General features: G+C 39.0%; 2 protein-coding genes across 8 annotated transcripts in view; one reads left to right on the plus strand and one right to left on the minus strand.

Annotated features, from left to right (window-relative positions):
• EVC2 (EvC ciliary complex subunit 2) overlaps positions 1-17,156 on the plus strand; it is a 437,493-nt gene that overhangs the window by 72,795 nt on the left and 347,542 nt on the right. For 5 of the 7 annotated variants that reach the window (XM_061468980.1, XM_061468990.1, XM_061469033.1 and 2 more), the window contains 3 exons: positions 74-267; positions 1,124-1,225; positions 1,659-1,961. The exons of 1 other annotated variant lie outside the window; for it this stretch is intronic. In XM_061468980.1, coding sequence (XP_061324964.1) covers positions 74-267; positions 1,124-1,225; positions 1,659-1,932 — 570 coding nt within the window. In that variant the 3' untranslated portion in view covers positions 1,933-1,961. Of the gene's footprint in view, positions 1-73; positions 268-1,123; positions 1,226-1,658; positions 1,962-17,156 lie in introns of those variants that run through there. One more of the 7 variants, XR_009746150.1, reaches the window with a different exon arrangement.
• LOC133277275 (high mobility group protein B1-like) lies at positions 11,805-13,123 on the minus strand. The gene has a single exon (XM_061468953.1). It carries the CDS (start codon positions 12,972-12,974, stop codon positions 12,333-12,335), a length of 642 nt encoding a protein of 213 aa, XP_061324937.1. The 5' UTR covers positions 12,975-13,123; the 3' UTR covers positions 11,805-12,332.

The raw sequence follows: 17,156 nt of genomic DNA on the forward strand, positions 1-17,156 counted from the left end.
TTTGTTTCTATAATGAATAATTCTTTTATTTTCAATGCTAAATTTATCTGTCTTCTATGCACTGATCCTCTAGGAGCTTCGGCTGGCAGGCTATTTGGCTAAACTGACACGGGTACCAATGAGGATGTTGCACAGGGTCCTGAATTTGTTGCTGCCCTCCAGCTCACAAAGTGAGATTCTTTCTGTCCTTGATTCAATCAGTAAATACTCAGATGGTGTTGCTGAAAGTGACAGTAATGCAGATGAGTCTGGCAGCTGTAAGAAAAGGTAAGCATGATATTTTTTGGTAGTCCATTGCAAGAGAAGATTATTGCTTTGCATATGTGTATGTTTGCCGGACAAGCAGATTGACAGCAATATTAAAAATCACAGGTGCATAAGTTTCCTTTTGAAATATTTTTGTGGGGTAAAAATACTTTGAAAGTGTTACCTTATTTTATGAAATATTTAAACTATAATAAATTGACAAAAAGATAATACATTGTATAACTTTTGGAGTTAAGTGGTTGTTTTATAGATGTATAAATCTAGTTCTGATCATTTTTTTTCTCTTTAATTGGAGTTTATGAAAATATTTTCCTTCCAGCATTTGTATTTATAATATTCTAGTACACTTGATTTCAGGAGTATAGAACTCCTAATGATATAAAGGAGGTCCTTCTTTCTAATAATAAAAGTTTCAACCTTGCGCCTTTGTAGTTCAGTATAGAAGTCCCAAGTGGCCACTGGTTTACCCTCTACTCACGGAGAAGGTTCATCTCCTAAAGCCTTTATCCCTTCATTTTATCTCCATTAGCTGTGCAGCTAACATGGAGGTGCTCCCAGATGCTCTCTCCCAACTCCCTGCCATGACATGGGAAGGGAAGAAAAGCAGATGTTGTGGCATTGGTCCCTCTAGTTGTCAAACATGAGTTGTCAAGGAACAGATAAGGATGCCCTGAGGTGTGATCTTAGCTGATTTAAATGATTTGTGGCAGGGCAGCAAGCAAATACTTGAATGCTCTTACTGACTGTACTCATGGTATTACTGTCATGGGTTTGGTAGCTAAAATTAGAAAGGGGAGGAAAGTGTGTTTATTTGGAGATTTGCTGCTGTGAATTTTTTCCTTTCCTACTCCTTCAGGAAGAACCAAGAGTTGTGGCAAGCACTGGAGAACAAATTAAGGCAAGATCTGATAAACAAAAGTCTGGAAAAATTCCCTTCTCTAAACAAGAGAAAAGACAGGTAAGGAGAAAACAGGAATAAACATACATGTTTGTTTTTAATACTTCATTTAGTCTCCAAGGTTTCTCTTTTATCTGTTAGAAATCAGAATATAAGTTCATAAATGCACGTAATAAGCAGTAATAGTAAATGCCTAAAAAGATTTTTCTGTGCATATGTACAAAGCTCACATATTTTTCATATGCACTGCCTGTCTTCTGTATGCTTATTTATTATAAGGCTAACTTTCCTTACGCAATTTTGTATCTCATAAAACAATATGTGAATTATTTGGGATTGGAATGGAAATTACAATTCTGTAGGTTGAAATTCTGTTTTCTTTAGCTTCTGAAGTCACCACTTCCATGTGAGGATATGACACAGGAAATTGTGCTTTTTTTTTGCCCAAATTTTCTTTTTTTTTCAATTTTTTTTTTTTTTTTGATTACTGTAGCTTGATAAAGAAGAAACAACTTGCCCTCTTGGAAAAAGCACCATTCATTCATCTTGGATGTTCGCCTACACAGCCTGCTATGGAACGGACTGATCCACCTGGTTCTTTGAACACTACAACTGCTGAATCCATAGAGCTATTAGACACAGGGGAGAAGGTATTTTTGTTCCGTGGACCCAGTGATCCAATTCTTCCTTTGCACAATTCTCCAAGGAAAAAGAAAAAGAACTTTCTTAATTCCAAAAAGGCTTCTCATGCAAATACGGACCCATAGGACAACTTCCCTTCATAGTGTCAATGGGGAAAGAGTTATTAAGAGTTATTTAAAATTCCATAAAATAATGAGGAAGAAAGAGTGCAGTTTAAATAACACGTGCATTGCTTTAGTCTCATGTGTCTGACATTGTAAATAGCTGCAGTGTAGAATGGCGCAGTTAGCAGTGTACATTGTGCATTTTTTATTCTTGTCAGTATATGATGAAGTAGGTGTGATATGGGTGGTTTATGACACACATGCAGGCAGGCAGCACTCTGTGTTCCTTCGGTACATTTTGACCATTTTTGCACTGATTTTACTGTAGTTGTACTTTTACAAGTTATATAGAAAAGTTATTTATTATGCAAAGTAAGTACTGATTCACTATTTTTGTATTTATATATTCTTGTAATAAGCTGTGGTATAGCAGGCGACATGAGGAGATGAAGTGGATGACCCACAAGTCCTCTGTTCACTGACTTTCTGCTATTCTTGCTAATGTACTGTTTAATGTGTTCTTAATAGGCTTTGAATGTTACTTCTGCAGTCTCTGTTCTTTAGTGTTAGCTGGTAGTCCAGCTCTTCAGCATATACATATGTACTTGGCCTTGCATCCTGGAGTCACTTCAGTTTTTCACTGTTGTTTCTAAACTTACTACAGTTGAGCTGTGAATGTGGCTACAGTTCAAAACTGTTAAATATTTGCAGCTTGTTGCAGTCTCTTTTTTTTTTGGTGAAATAGCATCATACTTGCTTAGTAGAAAAGGGAAAAATGTAAATGGGCACGGAAAACTTTCACAGGCTTTTTTGATTGCAGTGCTGCCAACTGTCACAATTTTAGGTGGGTATTTTTTGAAGTTTTTATTCCTAGATTTCTCTAAATCAATGAGGATATCATTTTGCATTTCAAAAAGTGTTCACTTTAAAACCTCTGTTGACAGAAAGAAGCCTGTACATATAAACCCTAAATACAGGAAAAGGCTAATTAAAAGAGACATGTATAATACCTCATTTTGATCAAGTCTGCTTGGAGGGATTTTTAGACTCTCTTTGAATCTCTCTGAGGGTGCTATGATTATATATTTTGCAATTTTTCATGTATGGTATTTCTGTGTCGTTGTATTAATAGTGTGCCAATTTCATTTTAAAAATTAAAATGTTACAGTATATGTGTGTGTGCAGTTGTCATCTATCCCAAGTGGGAAAAACATGTATTTTTACCCCACTTCTTTTGACAAGTTTAAATATTCATCCCACAGTAAACAGCAAGCAGTGTTTCATATTGCTATTAGCAGTAGAAAATGTATGCAGTAATTAGCCTAATAATCCCAATTATTTTTTGATTGCATTCTTCAGTCTTTTCATAGAAGTCATTGCTCTCACAGAAAGGAGTCTGTCAGCATTGTAGGAGTTCAGAATCACTATGTTTTAATGTGTCTTATATGTTGTCCCCAAGCATGGGTGGGTAAAAGTAGAATCTGTCCTACCGTGGTGCTAGGTCAGAGCTGAACAGGAGGAGATTGGGGTGTTTCAGAAAGGGGTTTGGCCCTATGCAAGAAAACCCAGTAGGAAAACCTGAGCTGTGGTCAGGCCTGCAAGGAGTAATTAAATGCTGAAGAACCCTCTCTTGAATGTGAGTCTCCCGAGATTTCTTTGCAAGCCTGAACTCTAGGCTGTTATAATAGGAAAGGGAAATGACAGTACTGATCGAAGATAAAACATTGGTGCCAGTACCTTTAATCAGTTATAATAATACAATGCAAAAGCTGAATACTGGTTGCAATTTCAGTTTATTATCCTTAACAGATAATCTGTATGTCTAATACTAGAAGACTGATCTGTAACTCACACGCACCTCATCACAAATTTGAAGCAGCTCAGGTTGTAACTACTCTAGTAGGGAAAGGCATGCCCTGCTGTGAGTCAGTTTCATATAATTCAATGCATATTCAAAGAAATGTCCAGATCTTAAAATGTCTTGTGCCTCATAAAAGAAGTACTACCTAGGTAATAGGCCACTTCAGTACAGAGTTGACTTACGTTTTGTTTTGAGTCATTCAGAGGACATAGGAGGGCCAGCTGTTGTGTGCAGTTCTGGATTCTGAATGTTATCCATATGGGACAAACTGTTCTTCATTCTCATTAAATCAACATCAGAAAGGGACACCTTGCAGTCTGGTTAAACCTCTTATTTTAAAAAGATACAGTGAAATTAAATGGATAAAAGAATCTGGTAAGGGTGCTAATATCGTGCTCATTATAGACTTGGGATTTCAAAGAAATACCTCACTTGTTTAGCATTTTTTCTTACTGATTTCTATCTGGCTATATAATGCATTTTACTGAGATTGAAAGTACTGGAAACGAAGGACCCTCTAATGGCACAATTAATTGTGTTCCCCTGTAAGTTCATTACTTCTCATCTTGTCCCTGACTGTTGACAGTGAAGTCCCATCTCCATTACAGCTGTTGTCTCCCCTCAACCTGAAGCTGTTGACCAAGAAGCCAAAGCATACAAAGAACAAGCAAACATAACTATCCTTGGGCCATGATGCTTTAATCCACACAATAAAAACTGTCTTACTGGCAATGGTATAATTTATTGAAGAAATTACTCTCCACACTGGAGAATAAACTGTAGCTTTTTGTTATCATTTCTTCAACAATAGCTTAAGTAATGTTGCAGTCTGCACCCCCTGGACAGCATATCCCTTGTGCCCAGGGCACTGCGCGGGCACAACCTGGGCTTCTGGTTCAGGATTTTCAGGAGGCTTATTAGTAGTGCACAGGGTCCTTGACATTACCATTGGCCCAGCTTTCTGCTCATGGTGTGATCCCTTATGCTGGACCATGTAGCGTTTGTCAAAGCTAGAAATGCTTTGGCAGGAGACAAAATGCTAGTGCCATATAAAGGCTCAGAAAATTATTTTAAGATACTTCAGCCCTTTTAAGATTAAATGGGCACTTACTGGAATGTTTAGTATTTTCAAGGTCCCCAGTGTCCATAGATTTAAACAGAATTAGTATCCATATGCTTTTGGGCCTGTGCAGCTAATTGCAATGGGGTAAGTAATTATTCACCAGATTTTCTGCTGTGTCGTAACTAGGATCCTGTTGTTCACATTGTATGCTGTAGTTTCCTCATGAATGCATTTAGTGAAGTCTAATCAATCTGAGTAATGAAGTTTTTTGCTACATCTCTTAGTAGAGTTGAAAAAAAAATCACAGTGTCATAGACAATAATAGTGTGAAGCCTGCATAGTTCCCTTTAGAAAGAGCAGATTTTAAAAGATTACTTATTCTCCTTGCCATATTTCTGGCTTTGCATATCAGAGATACAGGTGCTGGATTAGCGTGCAAAATGATACTCGCTCAGTTGTTTAGTTTAACTCTAACATCAAGCTTTTATTTAAAAGATTCAAAGTGGACCCGCCACTTCGCTACCGAAAAATGTAAAAATGGAAGAAAAGGGGTTGACATTTTTGTGGGATTGTTATGCTTAATGGGTAACTTCATGTTCACTGATTGCTGCAATGGTTTTGAATTAACTTTTCAAGTGACAATGTCTCTTTAATAAGGTCAATTCTACGAAATACTTGTCTGCTTTATTTGAACCTGGGGAAATCATGCTCATTTTTTTCATTATCTTGTATATGCTCAGCTGCTATTTTAACACCTTTATTTCTTCTGGGGAATGTTAATTTTTTTATGTTGTTATCTTAATACAATCCCTGGCCAATAATTACACTGCCTTTCATCAACAGCTCTCACTTCCCAAGAGATTGACAGCAGGATTTTTGAAGCAGCAAGCACCAAGTTCCCTCACTCAGCTGATCCAGTTCCCCTCTGCCTTGTGACACATTTTGCTGCTGTGCTGATGTAACTGGTGCAGATATAGGTGTACCAGCATAAAGTTTATTACCCTTACTGAATTACCAAAGCTATATTGTCGTAGGCTGTCGAGAGCTGTATGAGAGTTCATCTGAACACTTGTACCCACCAAGCAGTATCATGCAAGTGATGAACATTACCCTCCTAGTCAAGTGCTCCAGGTAGGATCCAGCCTTTCCTGCTTTCTGCTTCTCCACTTGAGTCCTATTCTGCAAAATGGCTGGTGAAGGCCACCAGTTCAGGTCTTCAGTGCTCTGTATCCACTTGTTTTCTTGTCATTCACAGGGAGTAAAGCAAGAAAACAAATGAGGCTCAACACTTGTGAAAGACTATACAGCGTGCTCACTGTTTGCCTTTGTGTTGCAGACAAGCTGTGATATAAATGGTCCATTTAATGAGAACTGATAATGCCTTTGTATTTGAGCAGTCTGTGCCTCTTGGCATATAAAACCCCTAGTTATGTTTTCTCACCTTACCTGTATCAAAAGCTAGAGAGTCATGCTGACAGAAAGCAATTTGTTTTCCTCAAGGTTCAGGCGTTCCTCTGGAGAGCAGGAGACAGACATTTGGTTATATATTCAGGGAAGGGAATTATAGTTTGAAAAAGTCTCCTTTAGAACGTCTTCTTCAATTGTGCCAGAGAAGCTACCTGCAAAAGAGAAGCTGTGTATTTTCAGCTACTTCTGTTTGAAATGGTGGGTATTGTTCCCAGACAAAACAACATTCAGAATCTGAGGGCAGAACTTGCTATGTTTGCGAAATTGGTCCTTGCATTTGAGTAGCTGAGAATGACATCAGGTTATAATACTTGCATGATTTTGTAGTTACTCAACAAAAATATCTCTATGGAGGGTGTTCAAGAAGGAGTAAAATATTACTTTCAGAGCATAAATTGAAAGGCCATTAGGAAGTATTTTTAGTGGACAGATGTACAAAGTCTGTATTAGCTGAAAATTAGTCTGTATTAGTGCTTGTCAGGTTTTTCCAGTATATTTTTGTTCTGCTTACAGCTTGACCATCACTAGTGATTAAATCTGGTCATGTCTGCCTGCAGTTTCTTATTCATTTGCTGTTGATCACTGGGATTTCATCACTCTGAAATCACCATCTCTGCTGTATTTGCAAATTGGCCTTTGCGTGTATTGCATACACAGGAGTATGTTTGTCTCTGCTCTTTGTATACTGCAGAAACTGGGTAATTCAGGGTTGCGTTATCGAAAGCGATCTCTTTCAAAGGGATCTCTGCTTTTCACCATTCTTACATCTTGGAGGGTATTGAGGAGGTATCAGGAATTAGAACCTCCTGTGAATGTTTACTGGTTTAGGTCTTCAGACCATCTGAAAAAACATAAATGCTTCATATTCTTTCTTGTAGTATTTTGAACCAGTTATTTGTTCTGCTAATGAGCAAACATTCTCAAAATATTTTTTTACAGCTCTATAATGACTAAATGTTTCCATGCTCTCAGTTTCTCAGGCAAGAAGGATCAGAGTAATTCAGTGACAGTTTTAATAAAAACATTCTTTTCACAGTAGTTTTTTTCCAAAACTGTGATACATTTTTCTCACAGAAAAAGTTACTTGTTTCCATCTGAAAAGATTTGTCTCTTTGATGTCTGCTTTTCACCAGGGAACAGAGAAAAAGCTGTATTTCTATCCTGAAAGCTGGGAGATTGGGCTCAAGTCCTTGCTTTATCCCAGGTTTCCTTCTTAAACCTCCCTTTCTTTTCCAGGAGAATGAAGAGAGATTGTGATGCTCCCTGACTGGGTCAAACCCAGTAAGTTATTACTATTAAATTATTAAATTATTATTGGATTAATAAATTATCATTAGGTAATAATACGTAGTAGTAGTATTGCCGGTAGTAGAAGTAGTATTGTAATCCTTTAGTTGTATGGCTAAATGGTGGTTTGATTAACACCGAGTAGCTTTGTGGTTATAGCTGGTGAGCTGCCACTGGCAAAATCTGCCTTGGTAGGGTACTGCACACTGCTTTTCAAGAACAGTACCACTCAGAGCCCCCTTACCCTCCTGCAGCTAACGTGCAGTCCCACCATCCCACCAGCTGTAGAGTGGTACAGCAGATTTGAGGTGTTCAGAAGAGTCTTTCCTATACTGATAAATTTCATCAAATTCATATAAATCCTGTTCAGTGTTCCCCCCACTGCCCATAGTTTATTACAGGAGAGTAGCATAGCTAACCAGGTTTCTGATTCATCATCTGTGCCATTCTGAGCACCATACTCTCCATGTATCTTTAATGGCATTATCCTCTGTTGTCTTCAGACCATTCATTTGGCAGGTTTAAACACCTTTAAATTTTGATCTTGGCCTTTGGTGTGCTTGTTGCCTTTCCCAGTATTGTTTACAAATTTAGTTAGAATACAGATTTAGTAAGAATTTCATCTTCCAGGTCATTAGTAAAAAGAAATGGAAAAATGGAACGTCTTCCAAGTTTCAGTAAAAGGATCCATAGTTGTTAGCATTTATAATAAAGTAGAAGGAAAATCAGAAGTAATCCAAGACCTGAACCCACTACTCCTGTCACTGCTTGCTCTTATAAAAAGTCCCTCTCCAGATTTCTTTTAGGCCCCTTCAGCTACTGCCAGGCTGCTCTGAGGTCTCCCTTGAGCCTCCTCTTCCCCAGGGTGAATGAGGTGAGACAAATTGTCACATGCACTGAGAGCCAAACACCTAAAGAAGGCTCCAGGCTTCTTTATCAACTGCTTTGGTTTCAGCTCATCCAGATCATCATTTGGTCCTTTCATCCAAATTTGGTTTTCTATCACGAGTGAGTTAAACCAAGAAGCCTGTGTGAATCCCAGTGGTGTATGAATAAAGATCTGGGAACTGAGGCCCCAGTGCACCGCACTTGCAAATAAAATAAGAAGTGAAAAATCACACCAGCATTGGAATAAGGCAGTTTCAGCCAACTGTTGAATATGTAACACAGTCTCTTGAGGAATTCAGCTCCTGAGTAGCACAGCAGTGGAGGAGAGGGAGGGTTTATGACCTGACTGCCTCCTCCAACCCAGGCACAGAAAAGCCATGTATTCAGCAAATTTCCTGCAGGCTTTTGATGCAAAGCAGGAAGCTGTACATTAACAGAGCATGCACTGATCTCTAAAAGCATCTTGCATGTTGCTGTCAAGAGTGAAGTTAATTTCTGATACCAAGCCTAGACTGCGGGTGAATAAAATGAGATTACAAAGTGACTTTATTCTGAGAATAATTGTATTGCTGCCTTTGCGTGTGCATTTGAGAGGTTTTCTTCCTAATTGAAGTGTATGGAGAGAGTGCTTCTAGCATTTGGAAATAATATTTGCCAAGGACACGTGATAAGAAAATTGTGATAAGACAAGCTGTATACGTCCTGGGGAGAAAAACCCCTGCAGAAATGACCAAGCATCTTCCCAGCTCCTCTAAGTTTTTCAGCATATGAATAGTTCCCTAAGTGCAATAATACTATTTACATGAATAAAGATGTCAGGGTTTCATTAATACAGTACTGTGATTCAGTGTTGTATCAGACTGGAGAGTAATTTAGGATGGCATAAAATCCTGCTAGCATGTTCTGGCTGTCAAAGCGTGCTCTGTGTACACGGTATGCACTGCAATTTGTTTTGCTTTATTTTGACCATCTAAATGTCACAGCATCTAATTGAAGTTAAATGTCATGGCTTTAGCCAGAAGTGGAAGATGGGTACAGGCACTACTCCAGGATGGTTCAACTGATACCTACAACAGGTAGTGTAGATTAAAATAACTCTCTTTTACTGTTTCATTACTAAATGAAAGTAGAGAACAGGAACTGGGAAAATTTACTCAATGCTACTGAGTAGGAAAAAGGTATTCAGATAATCATCTGTTTCTTCTCTTGAGCTTTTCTGTTATGTATGACTTCTGCAAAGCAGAGGTATATTTTCATTTTGGGTCTCAGAACATCTATATACAAGATACTGAATGCTAGACATCATGGTTAGGAGGGAGAAGAGCTGTATATGATTAGACTAATGAGTATACTTGGGCATAGCAGAGGAGCTTTCCAGCATTCAAGTCTTTCTTCAAACAAAAACAGAAGAACCTTTCAGCTCCTGGCTGCAGTTGCCATGGGAGCAATTTTGAACAAATATGTAATTAGAGCTGGTCAATATTTTTAATGAAGGAATGGCTTTCATTTCAGAAACAAACTTGTTTAGCACATAATAACCAAAATTGGAATTGAAAACATTTAGTCTGGTTTGTTTCTGCTTTCCTTTTTCTTATTCTGCTTAATTCCTTTAAGTGGCTGAAAATCTTTATTTTTCCCTTTTCCTTGAAAATGAGCCTTTTTTTAATAGAGGCAAAACATGTTGCAAAATATGTGGATAAAAGAGTTGGTCATTTAAAACCAGTCCTTCAGGGCTAAATTCACAATCTCGGAACCTTCTGTTAGTGTTAATAATAGGGTAGATATTTAAGTATCCAATATCCAAATTATGATCTTCAATGAGTTCTTCACTACCGCAGTTTTAACTTTAAAGGCACCTACATTTCAGAAGCCTTGAACCTGTATTTTCCACAGTTACCAGAATTTTTGTTGGTAATTGTATGCCAATGGTCCAAAGTAGTCCTGTCTCAATGGGGGTGCATGGCTTGGTGTCTCATTTATCCTGAAACATGTTTATCATCTATAAATCAGATGGGATGGCTCAGTTGAGCAGCTGTGGGCTGCTCCCAGATCAGTGTATCCTCTGTGTTCAGTTGTGGGGCTGGGCTGACATATGGTTTGCCAGCAGACATGGATCACACTTGCTAGAGGGAGGAGTCAAGACACAGGTACTTTCTTATTTAAAAGTTCTTCTGTTTTTTTAACTTTCTGAAGCCCTCCTAATGAGTCAGCAGGGTATTATAACATAGAAGTGGTTTCTTTAAAGAAGGTGTTTTAGTGTTTCATCCTCAGTAAACACTCAAATGTATAAGAAAAAAAAAGCCCTAGAAATCACGCGAAGATTTCTTGAACTGGAAGCCCTTCCCATCTATCTGAATATATATATATTAAATATATATATATTTTTTATATATATATGAATGGAGGCACTGTAAGCTTTGAAGCAGAGGTATTCTGTTGAACAGGCTGAGTTATGACGCTGTCACTGCCGTAGAGGTAGCCTTTATACTGTCTGAATTCTCCAGGATCTGTTATGTAGTTGCCTGAAGTCCAAAACTCCACAGTCATTCAGCTGTATGAATTTCAAATTAAGATGGCACCACAAATTAGTGGATGGAGAAATGTGAGACAACAAAGCCATCTGGTCCCAGTTTTTGACCTGTTCAGGACCCTTGGTACAGTCAGCCTGAATGGACGCTGATTAACCTCTTTGCTCTTTACCCATTGATGTTAAGCAGTACCACAGACTATCACATTCTAAGATTTCTGAATGAATTAAAGATACCTGGTGAGCAGTGAGATTATGTCACTGTTACACTGGGTCTTTGCTGAAAGCAGTTCATTTACTGCGTTAAGCAATTGCTACCACCTTGCGTGCCCAAAGCACCTGTAAATGCCTCCACACCTGACGGTCATATGCTCTTCCTATGGGTCCTTCGAGGACAAAACTAAACATTCCCTCCCTCCCCGCCCTCCCTCGCCCCCCCAAGTATTCCATTCCTGTAAAATTGAACTCTATACTTCTCAGCTCTCCAAGACTGGTAAACTCATGCAACTCACTAGAATATTACATTTCACAAAAATCTGAGCAAGTTTCAGGTTGTTGAGATGATTGAATTTTTTTGTTGGTTTGTTTCCAGTTATGGAAGAATGTTCATTCATTATATGCCTACGTATTTCTTTTCTTACCCTATCCCGATTATGCAGGGTATGCAGATCAAAGCTTTGTTTATCAGCTGGTTATATTAAAGATGAAAACTGTAATATTCCCGTGATCCCATACGGGCATTCAATAAAGCAAAAGATGAGTTCCCCTCATAAAAAAAGAAACCAACAGAGAAAAGAAAAAGGATGATTTTCCAAGGGCACCTATTGAAAGGACAACAATACTAATAAAAAAAAATTGTATTTACTTAGAAGCATTCAGAATGTCAACAAAACAGCTGCAACTTTTCTTGTTTCTCCTTTTCGCAATTACAGAGTGGTATTCAGTTAACAGAACAACAATTATTTTTTCTGATGCAGAGACAACTGAAGATGAAAAAGGAACTACATCCCCATGTAGAACTAATTTGTGCTGGGCACCAACAAGAACCTGCTTTAAAACTCCCATGCCAATTTACAACCCCCACACTGTACCAGGCAAGGTTAGTGCCCGTTGAAATACCACTAAGGACAGGGCTATCTAAAGACACATTTGGTAGTGTGTTAACTATACAAAAAAAGAGACACTGTACAGTTTAAAAACAAATCTTACACAGCCTTACATTTCAATTTTGTTTTGTTTTTTTTTTGTTTTTTTCTTTAAAAGGAGTGAGTTGTGTACAGGGGGGTTAAATGCTTTATAGACAAGAAAGAAATTGCTCTAAAAGAGACTTATTCATCATCATCATCATATTCATCCTCCTCCTCTTCTTCATCATCTTCCTCCTCTTTGTCCTCATCCTCATCTTCCTCCTCCTCCTTCTTCTTCTTGCTCTTCTCAGCCTTGGCAACTACTTTTTTGCCTGCATCAACCTTCCCTTTGGCCTGGTATGCAGCAATATCCTTTTCATACTTCTCCTTCAGTTTGGCAGCCTTTTTTTCATAAGGCTGTTTATCATCTGCAGCAGTGTTGTTCCACATCTCTCCCAGTTTCTTTGCAACATCCCCAATGGACAGACCAGGATGTTCTCCTTTGATTTTTGGACGAAACTCAGAGCAAAACAAGAAAAAAGCCGAAGGAGGCCTCTTCGGTGCATTTGGATCCTTGAACTTCTTTTTTGTTTCCCCCTTAGGTGGTACATAGTTTTTCGTTTCTTTTTCATAACGAAGCTTGTCGGCCTTTACCATATCTTCAAACTTCCCTTTCTCCTTAGAAGACATAGTCTTCCACCGTTCTGAGCACTTTTTTGAGAACTCTGAAAAGTCCACTGAAGCATCTGGATGTTTCTTCTTGTGCTCCTCCCGGCAGGTTTGCACAAAGAAGGCATATGAAGACATTTTACCTCTCGGCTTCTTAGGATCACCTTTGCCCATTTTGGATGATTTTCGGTGTCACAGTTGGCACGCAGCCCTAGCTCAGTCCCGAGCCCCAGAGACACTACCCTGGCTGCCCGCCCGGCCCCAGCGCTGCCTCGGTCCCTGTTTAGCCCGGTGCACCGCGATGGCTGTGAGAGCGGGATCGATACGCAGCCTCTTCACACTCTCAATACTAGTGAGTGTAACCTAAAAGGCTATCTTGGAGATATATTTGCCTGGTTGTGCGTGGCTGTATTGCTGACATAAGAAATCTGCTAATTCTTGTTAAAGATGATGCTGTTCTGCCCAGGAACTGCTGCTGTGATGGGCTGAAGTGCAAGTAGTTACTCATGTGCCATGCAGTTGCGTTACAGAAATTAAACGTGTTGAGCATATCTTTCCAGCAGTCCCCAGAGGAAATTGTATTTGGTTTTTTTCTTAGCTCTTCCTAAGGCTTGAATTAAATAGCCAGCAAGCTAAGTATGCCTATGAAACAGTGGTGTTATAGTACACATCTGTGAAAATTTCACTTGGAGACAGATCTTGAGCACAGATCCATTGATGTTAACAGATGTATCCTGATTGTATCCCGGAAGCTCTGTTGATGATTCATATGTTTTTTACTCTGTTGGTTTGGGACCTTTAAATTTCTCTCTTTGCTTTAGCATAAACATGCAAACACAAGAAATAAATGCATCTGTGCATAATTTCTGTATTGTAACTGGAAACATCCTCAGACTTGAAATCCATTTCTGCTTTATTCATCTTTGTACACAATCCCACTGACTAGGAAATTTTCATTGCATTTGATTCCCACAGCAGTTAAACTGAATAAAGGTCCTTTCCAACACTAACTATTCTATAGTTCTAACTGCTCCTTTGGGTTCAGACTGTCTGGTGATGCTGATCAGCCTTGCAGAGTATAGAGAATTGCAGGTGGAATGACAGTTACCAGTCTGGTACTGCACTCTGGGCATGTACGTCAAAGCGCAATTTGCATTTCTTCCTTTACTCACGTTGAGTGAATTTTATTCTGTTGAATAGCAGTTTGCTGTGTTTCAGTAATATGGGATTCGCATTATTTCCTTTGGTGTGGTTTTGGAATTAACATGCCTACTACCACTTAACAGAGGGGGAAATGAAGCACAGAATAAATGGATTCAAGGAGAGAGTGGTATTTCCAGCAAGTGCTATCATGCAGCATTTATCCCATGAACCTCAGTTATGAGTAGATGATGCCTTCGCTTCCCAGCAAGGGGTGAAGAACAGCTGATGCTGCTTCACAAGTGTCCTTTACATGAAGGCCTGTGAGAGCAGTTGAAGGAAAAAGAAGTCAATAATAAAAGTACTTCTTGAGAATGCAGCAATTTGAATGAAGGACTGAAATTCTTTCATTTCAGATAACACAGACTGGTCATTAAAAAGAACATCTTTATTACTGACATCATTTAAGTTATTCCTTGAGAACATTTCAGAAGTGCTTTAGTTTTTATGGCATTTTGAAGTTAATCACTTAAAAATAAGGCAATTGCAAAGAAGTTAGTGTGGAATTAAGGAGTACCAAGCCAATTCTACTGTTCTATTTCAGTGAAATGTGTGTGGGAAATGGGAGAGGGGTAGGATAAGAGTTTCTTTTCACTGAACAGAAACCTGTTCAAATGAATATAATATTAGATCTAAAATTCAGGAGTATGGATAGACTCATCAGGAAGGGTTTCAATGAGCATGCAGAGCGTATAAAAGCTTTAAAAAGCTGTGTCTGAATACAGCCCTCCTGAAGCTCTGTTTCAGGTGGCACTTCTCAAATACCAATGAATTTCCTGGTCTAGCAGAGTGAACACTGAGTCAGAAGTAAGCACCGGGTTCAGAGTTACTGCTTACATTGTCTTGGATTAGTCATTTCATGTTTTGTCTGAAGTGCTGATGTTATTAATAGTATGAAATAATGATATTTAAATTACTCTTGTTGATTGTAGTTGATTGGAAAAATAGCTATTGTGGTTGCTTTTTCTTGAATAAAATCTTTATTTGTTTCCACAAAGACCACAGAAGTAGCATTTTGCTCAAACTTCAAGTGTTTTGACTAAAAATAGGTAACCTTGCTTCCCATGGGGTTGCCGTTTGGAGCTGTATACATTGTCCTGTGCTATGGCCAGGGCTCACTTATGGGGCAACAGGGGAAGGCACATACATACTTTACATATTCCCTTTGCATTTCAGACCATGACTACCGGTCTGTGCATAACACCAAAATGTAGCTTTGATTTAGGTTCAACTGCTAGAAAAATAAGTTGTTTTCTGTTTCAATTCCTTCCCTTGGTCCATAGTTTTTCATGTGGGGTGCAGAAGGCAGGTGAACCCACAAGAGAGAGCCTGTTTTGGGGGCTGTCTGGGATTCCCACTGTGCTACATCCCCATATCATCATTCTGCTCCTCTGTGAAGACTGAAATAGGAAAGGGGCATCTGAGGCTGTGCCCCCAGGACTCTACTCACCTCTAACATCCCTCTTTCACATCCTGTCCTTTCCCTGCTCCATTCCCTGGGTGCAGCATCCATCTCCATTTGATTTTTTTCTAGGGAAAGAGGGGAAGAGAAAAAAGAGAAAAAGAGAAGGAAAGGGAAACAAAAAGGAAAAGAAAAAAGGGAAGGAGGAAGGAAGGAACAAAGGAAAGAAGAAAGGAAGGAGAAGTAAAAATAGGAGACTAAGAAAGGAAAAGAAGGAAAACAGAAGATGAAGGAGAAAGAGAAGTAAAAAGCCCAGGCGTCTTTAGCAACAGTGCAACAAGAGAGGCAGCAAATGCAGCTCTTCTTTATGTAGTGCTCACCTCATCTGTGATTTCCAAGGTCTGGATAAGAAATGAGCATCTCTCTTATTGTCTTCTCCAATTTTGCCTTTCAAGAAGCCAAAAGAGCCTTAAATAACAGCAATTCTGGTTCCTCTGTGTTTCCCAAAGAGACAGATACATACTTTAATGCCATTAGAAAGACTGACAAATAAATGTATTTTACATTTAAGAGAATTCCTCTCTACAGGTGAAGGGAAAGAGGTAAACAGCATTATTAAATTGAATTTCACTTCGTCTTTTACGTTTCAAATGCTGTAACAATTTTCCTCTCCTTTGCATCTTTAAGATAGGGTTAAAAAGATTTAATGGAGGTTGTTGCTATGGTGTTCATACCAAGGTGTCTGCATTCATTCCACTGAACATGGTTAGTGCTTGAACGTATTTACACCTTTGTCTGTCTGGATCTATTTGCTCTCTCAAAATTAACACGGCACACCCCAGCTGGGAGAGAACATGTGCTTGTTTTTGCCTTCAGAAGATGCAAAGTAAATGCAATGTGAAAGAAAGGTCTGCAGGCCTTTTTTTAACACTTCTCAAGTGTTTTCATAGACTCAAAATGTGCAGAGACAGACATGAGAGATGCTGCACTCGGCAATGTCTGCACATCAGGGCACAAATTATTTAGGTTTTTTAATAGCTTTATGAATCATTACAACTGATAGGACAGTCCTTTCTAGCTGACATCACAAAGAGTTATTCCTGAATGACATCATCATTGGAGCTTTTAGAGGAGGAAAAAGAAGAAAACCACCCCAACACAGTGTGAATCTGGTATGTTTCATAGCTCCTTGGCCTAACGTTAGTGGTTGTCTTTCTAATACTGGTTTAACTTTTTGTGATGCAGATACTGCATAAGCATTTAGTTCTAGAACATCATCGGATCATCTCTATCCCTTCCTCTGGACACAGAGCAAAGGGGAAAGCCTAAGGAATTCACAGCCCTTCAGACACCTTGCCCCTCATCCCTGAGCAGAGGCAAGAGGCTGAGCTCCAAGTCCAGCCTTTGTGCTAAGGAGCTGGCAGTGCTGCTGAGCCTCATTGGTGACACAGGTGGCCTTTCCCTCTGGAGATGCTGCCCCATCAAACTCCTCCCCTTGCACACACCAGTGCCTGCACACACACACACAATGGCACTCAGGTCCTCCTAAAGATGAGCTTTTCCAAACACACCAGCAGGTCCAGGCTGGAATTAGCATTATTGTATTTTAGAGGAATTAAAAGAGAGAAGTACACTATGAAATATTGTATAATAAAACTGCAGTCTCTATCATCTGCAACAAATACCTTACATTAAAATATTCATTTTGGAGCTGAATCACATTTTAATCCAAAGGTGCTGTGATTTCTAATTGA

This window comes from Pezoporus flaviventris, unplaced genomic scaffold (genome assembly GCF_033815535.1).
Source record: "Pezoporus flaviventris isolate CSIRO_AGI_PZ_B2104156 unplaced genomic scaffold, CSIRO_AGI_Pfla_v1 ptg000002l, whole genome shotgun sequence".
In the NCBI taxonomy this organism is placed as follows: domain Eukaryota; kingdom Metazoa; phylum Chordata; class Aves; order Psittaciformes; family Psittacidae; genus Pezoporus; species Pezoporus flaviventris.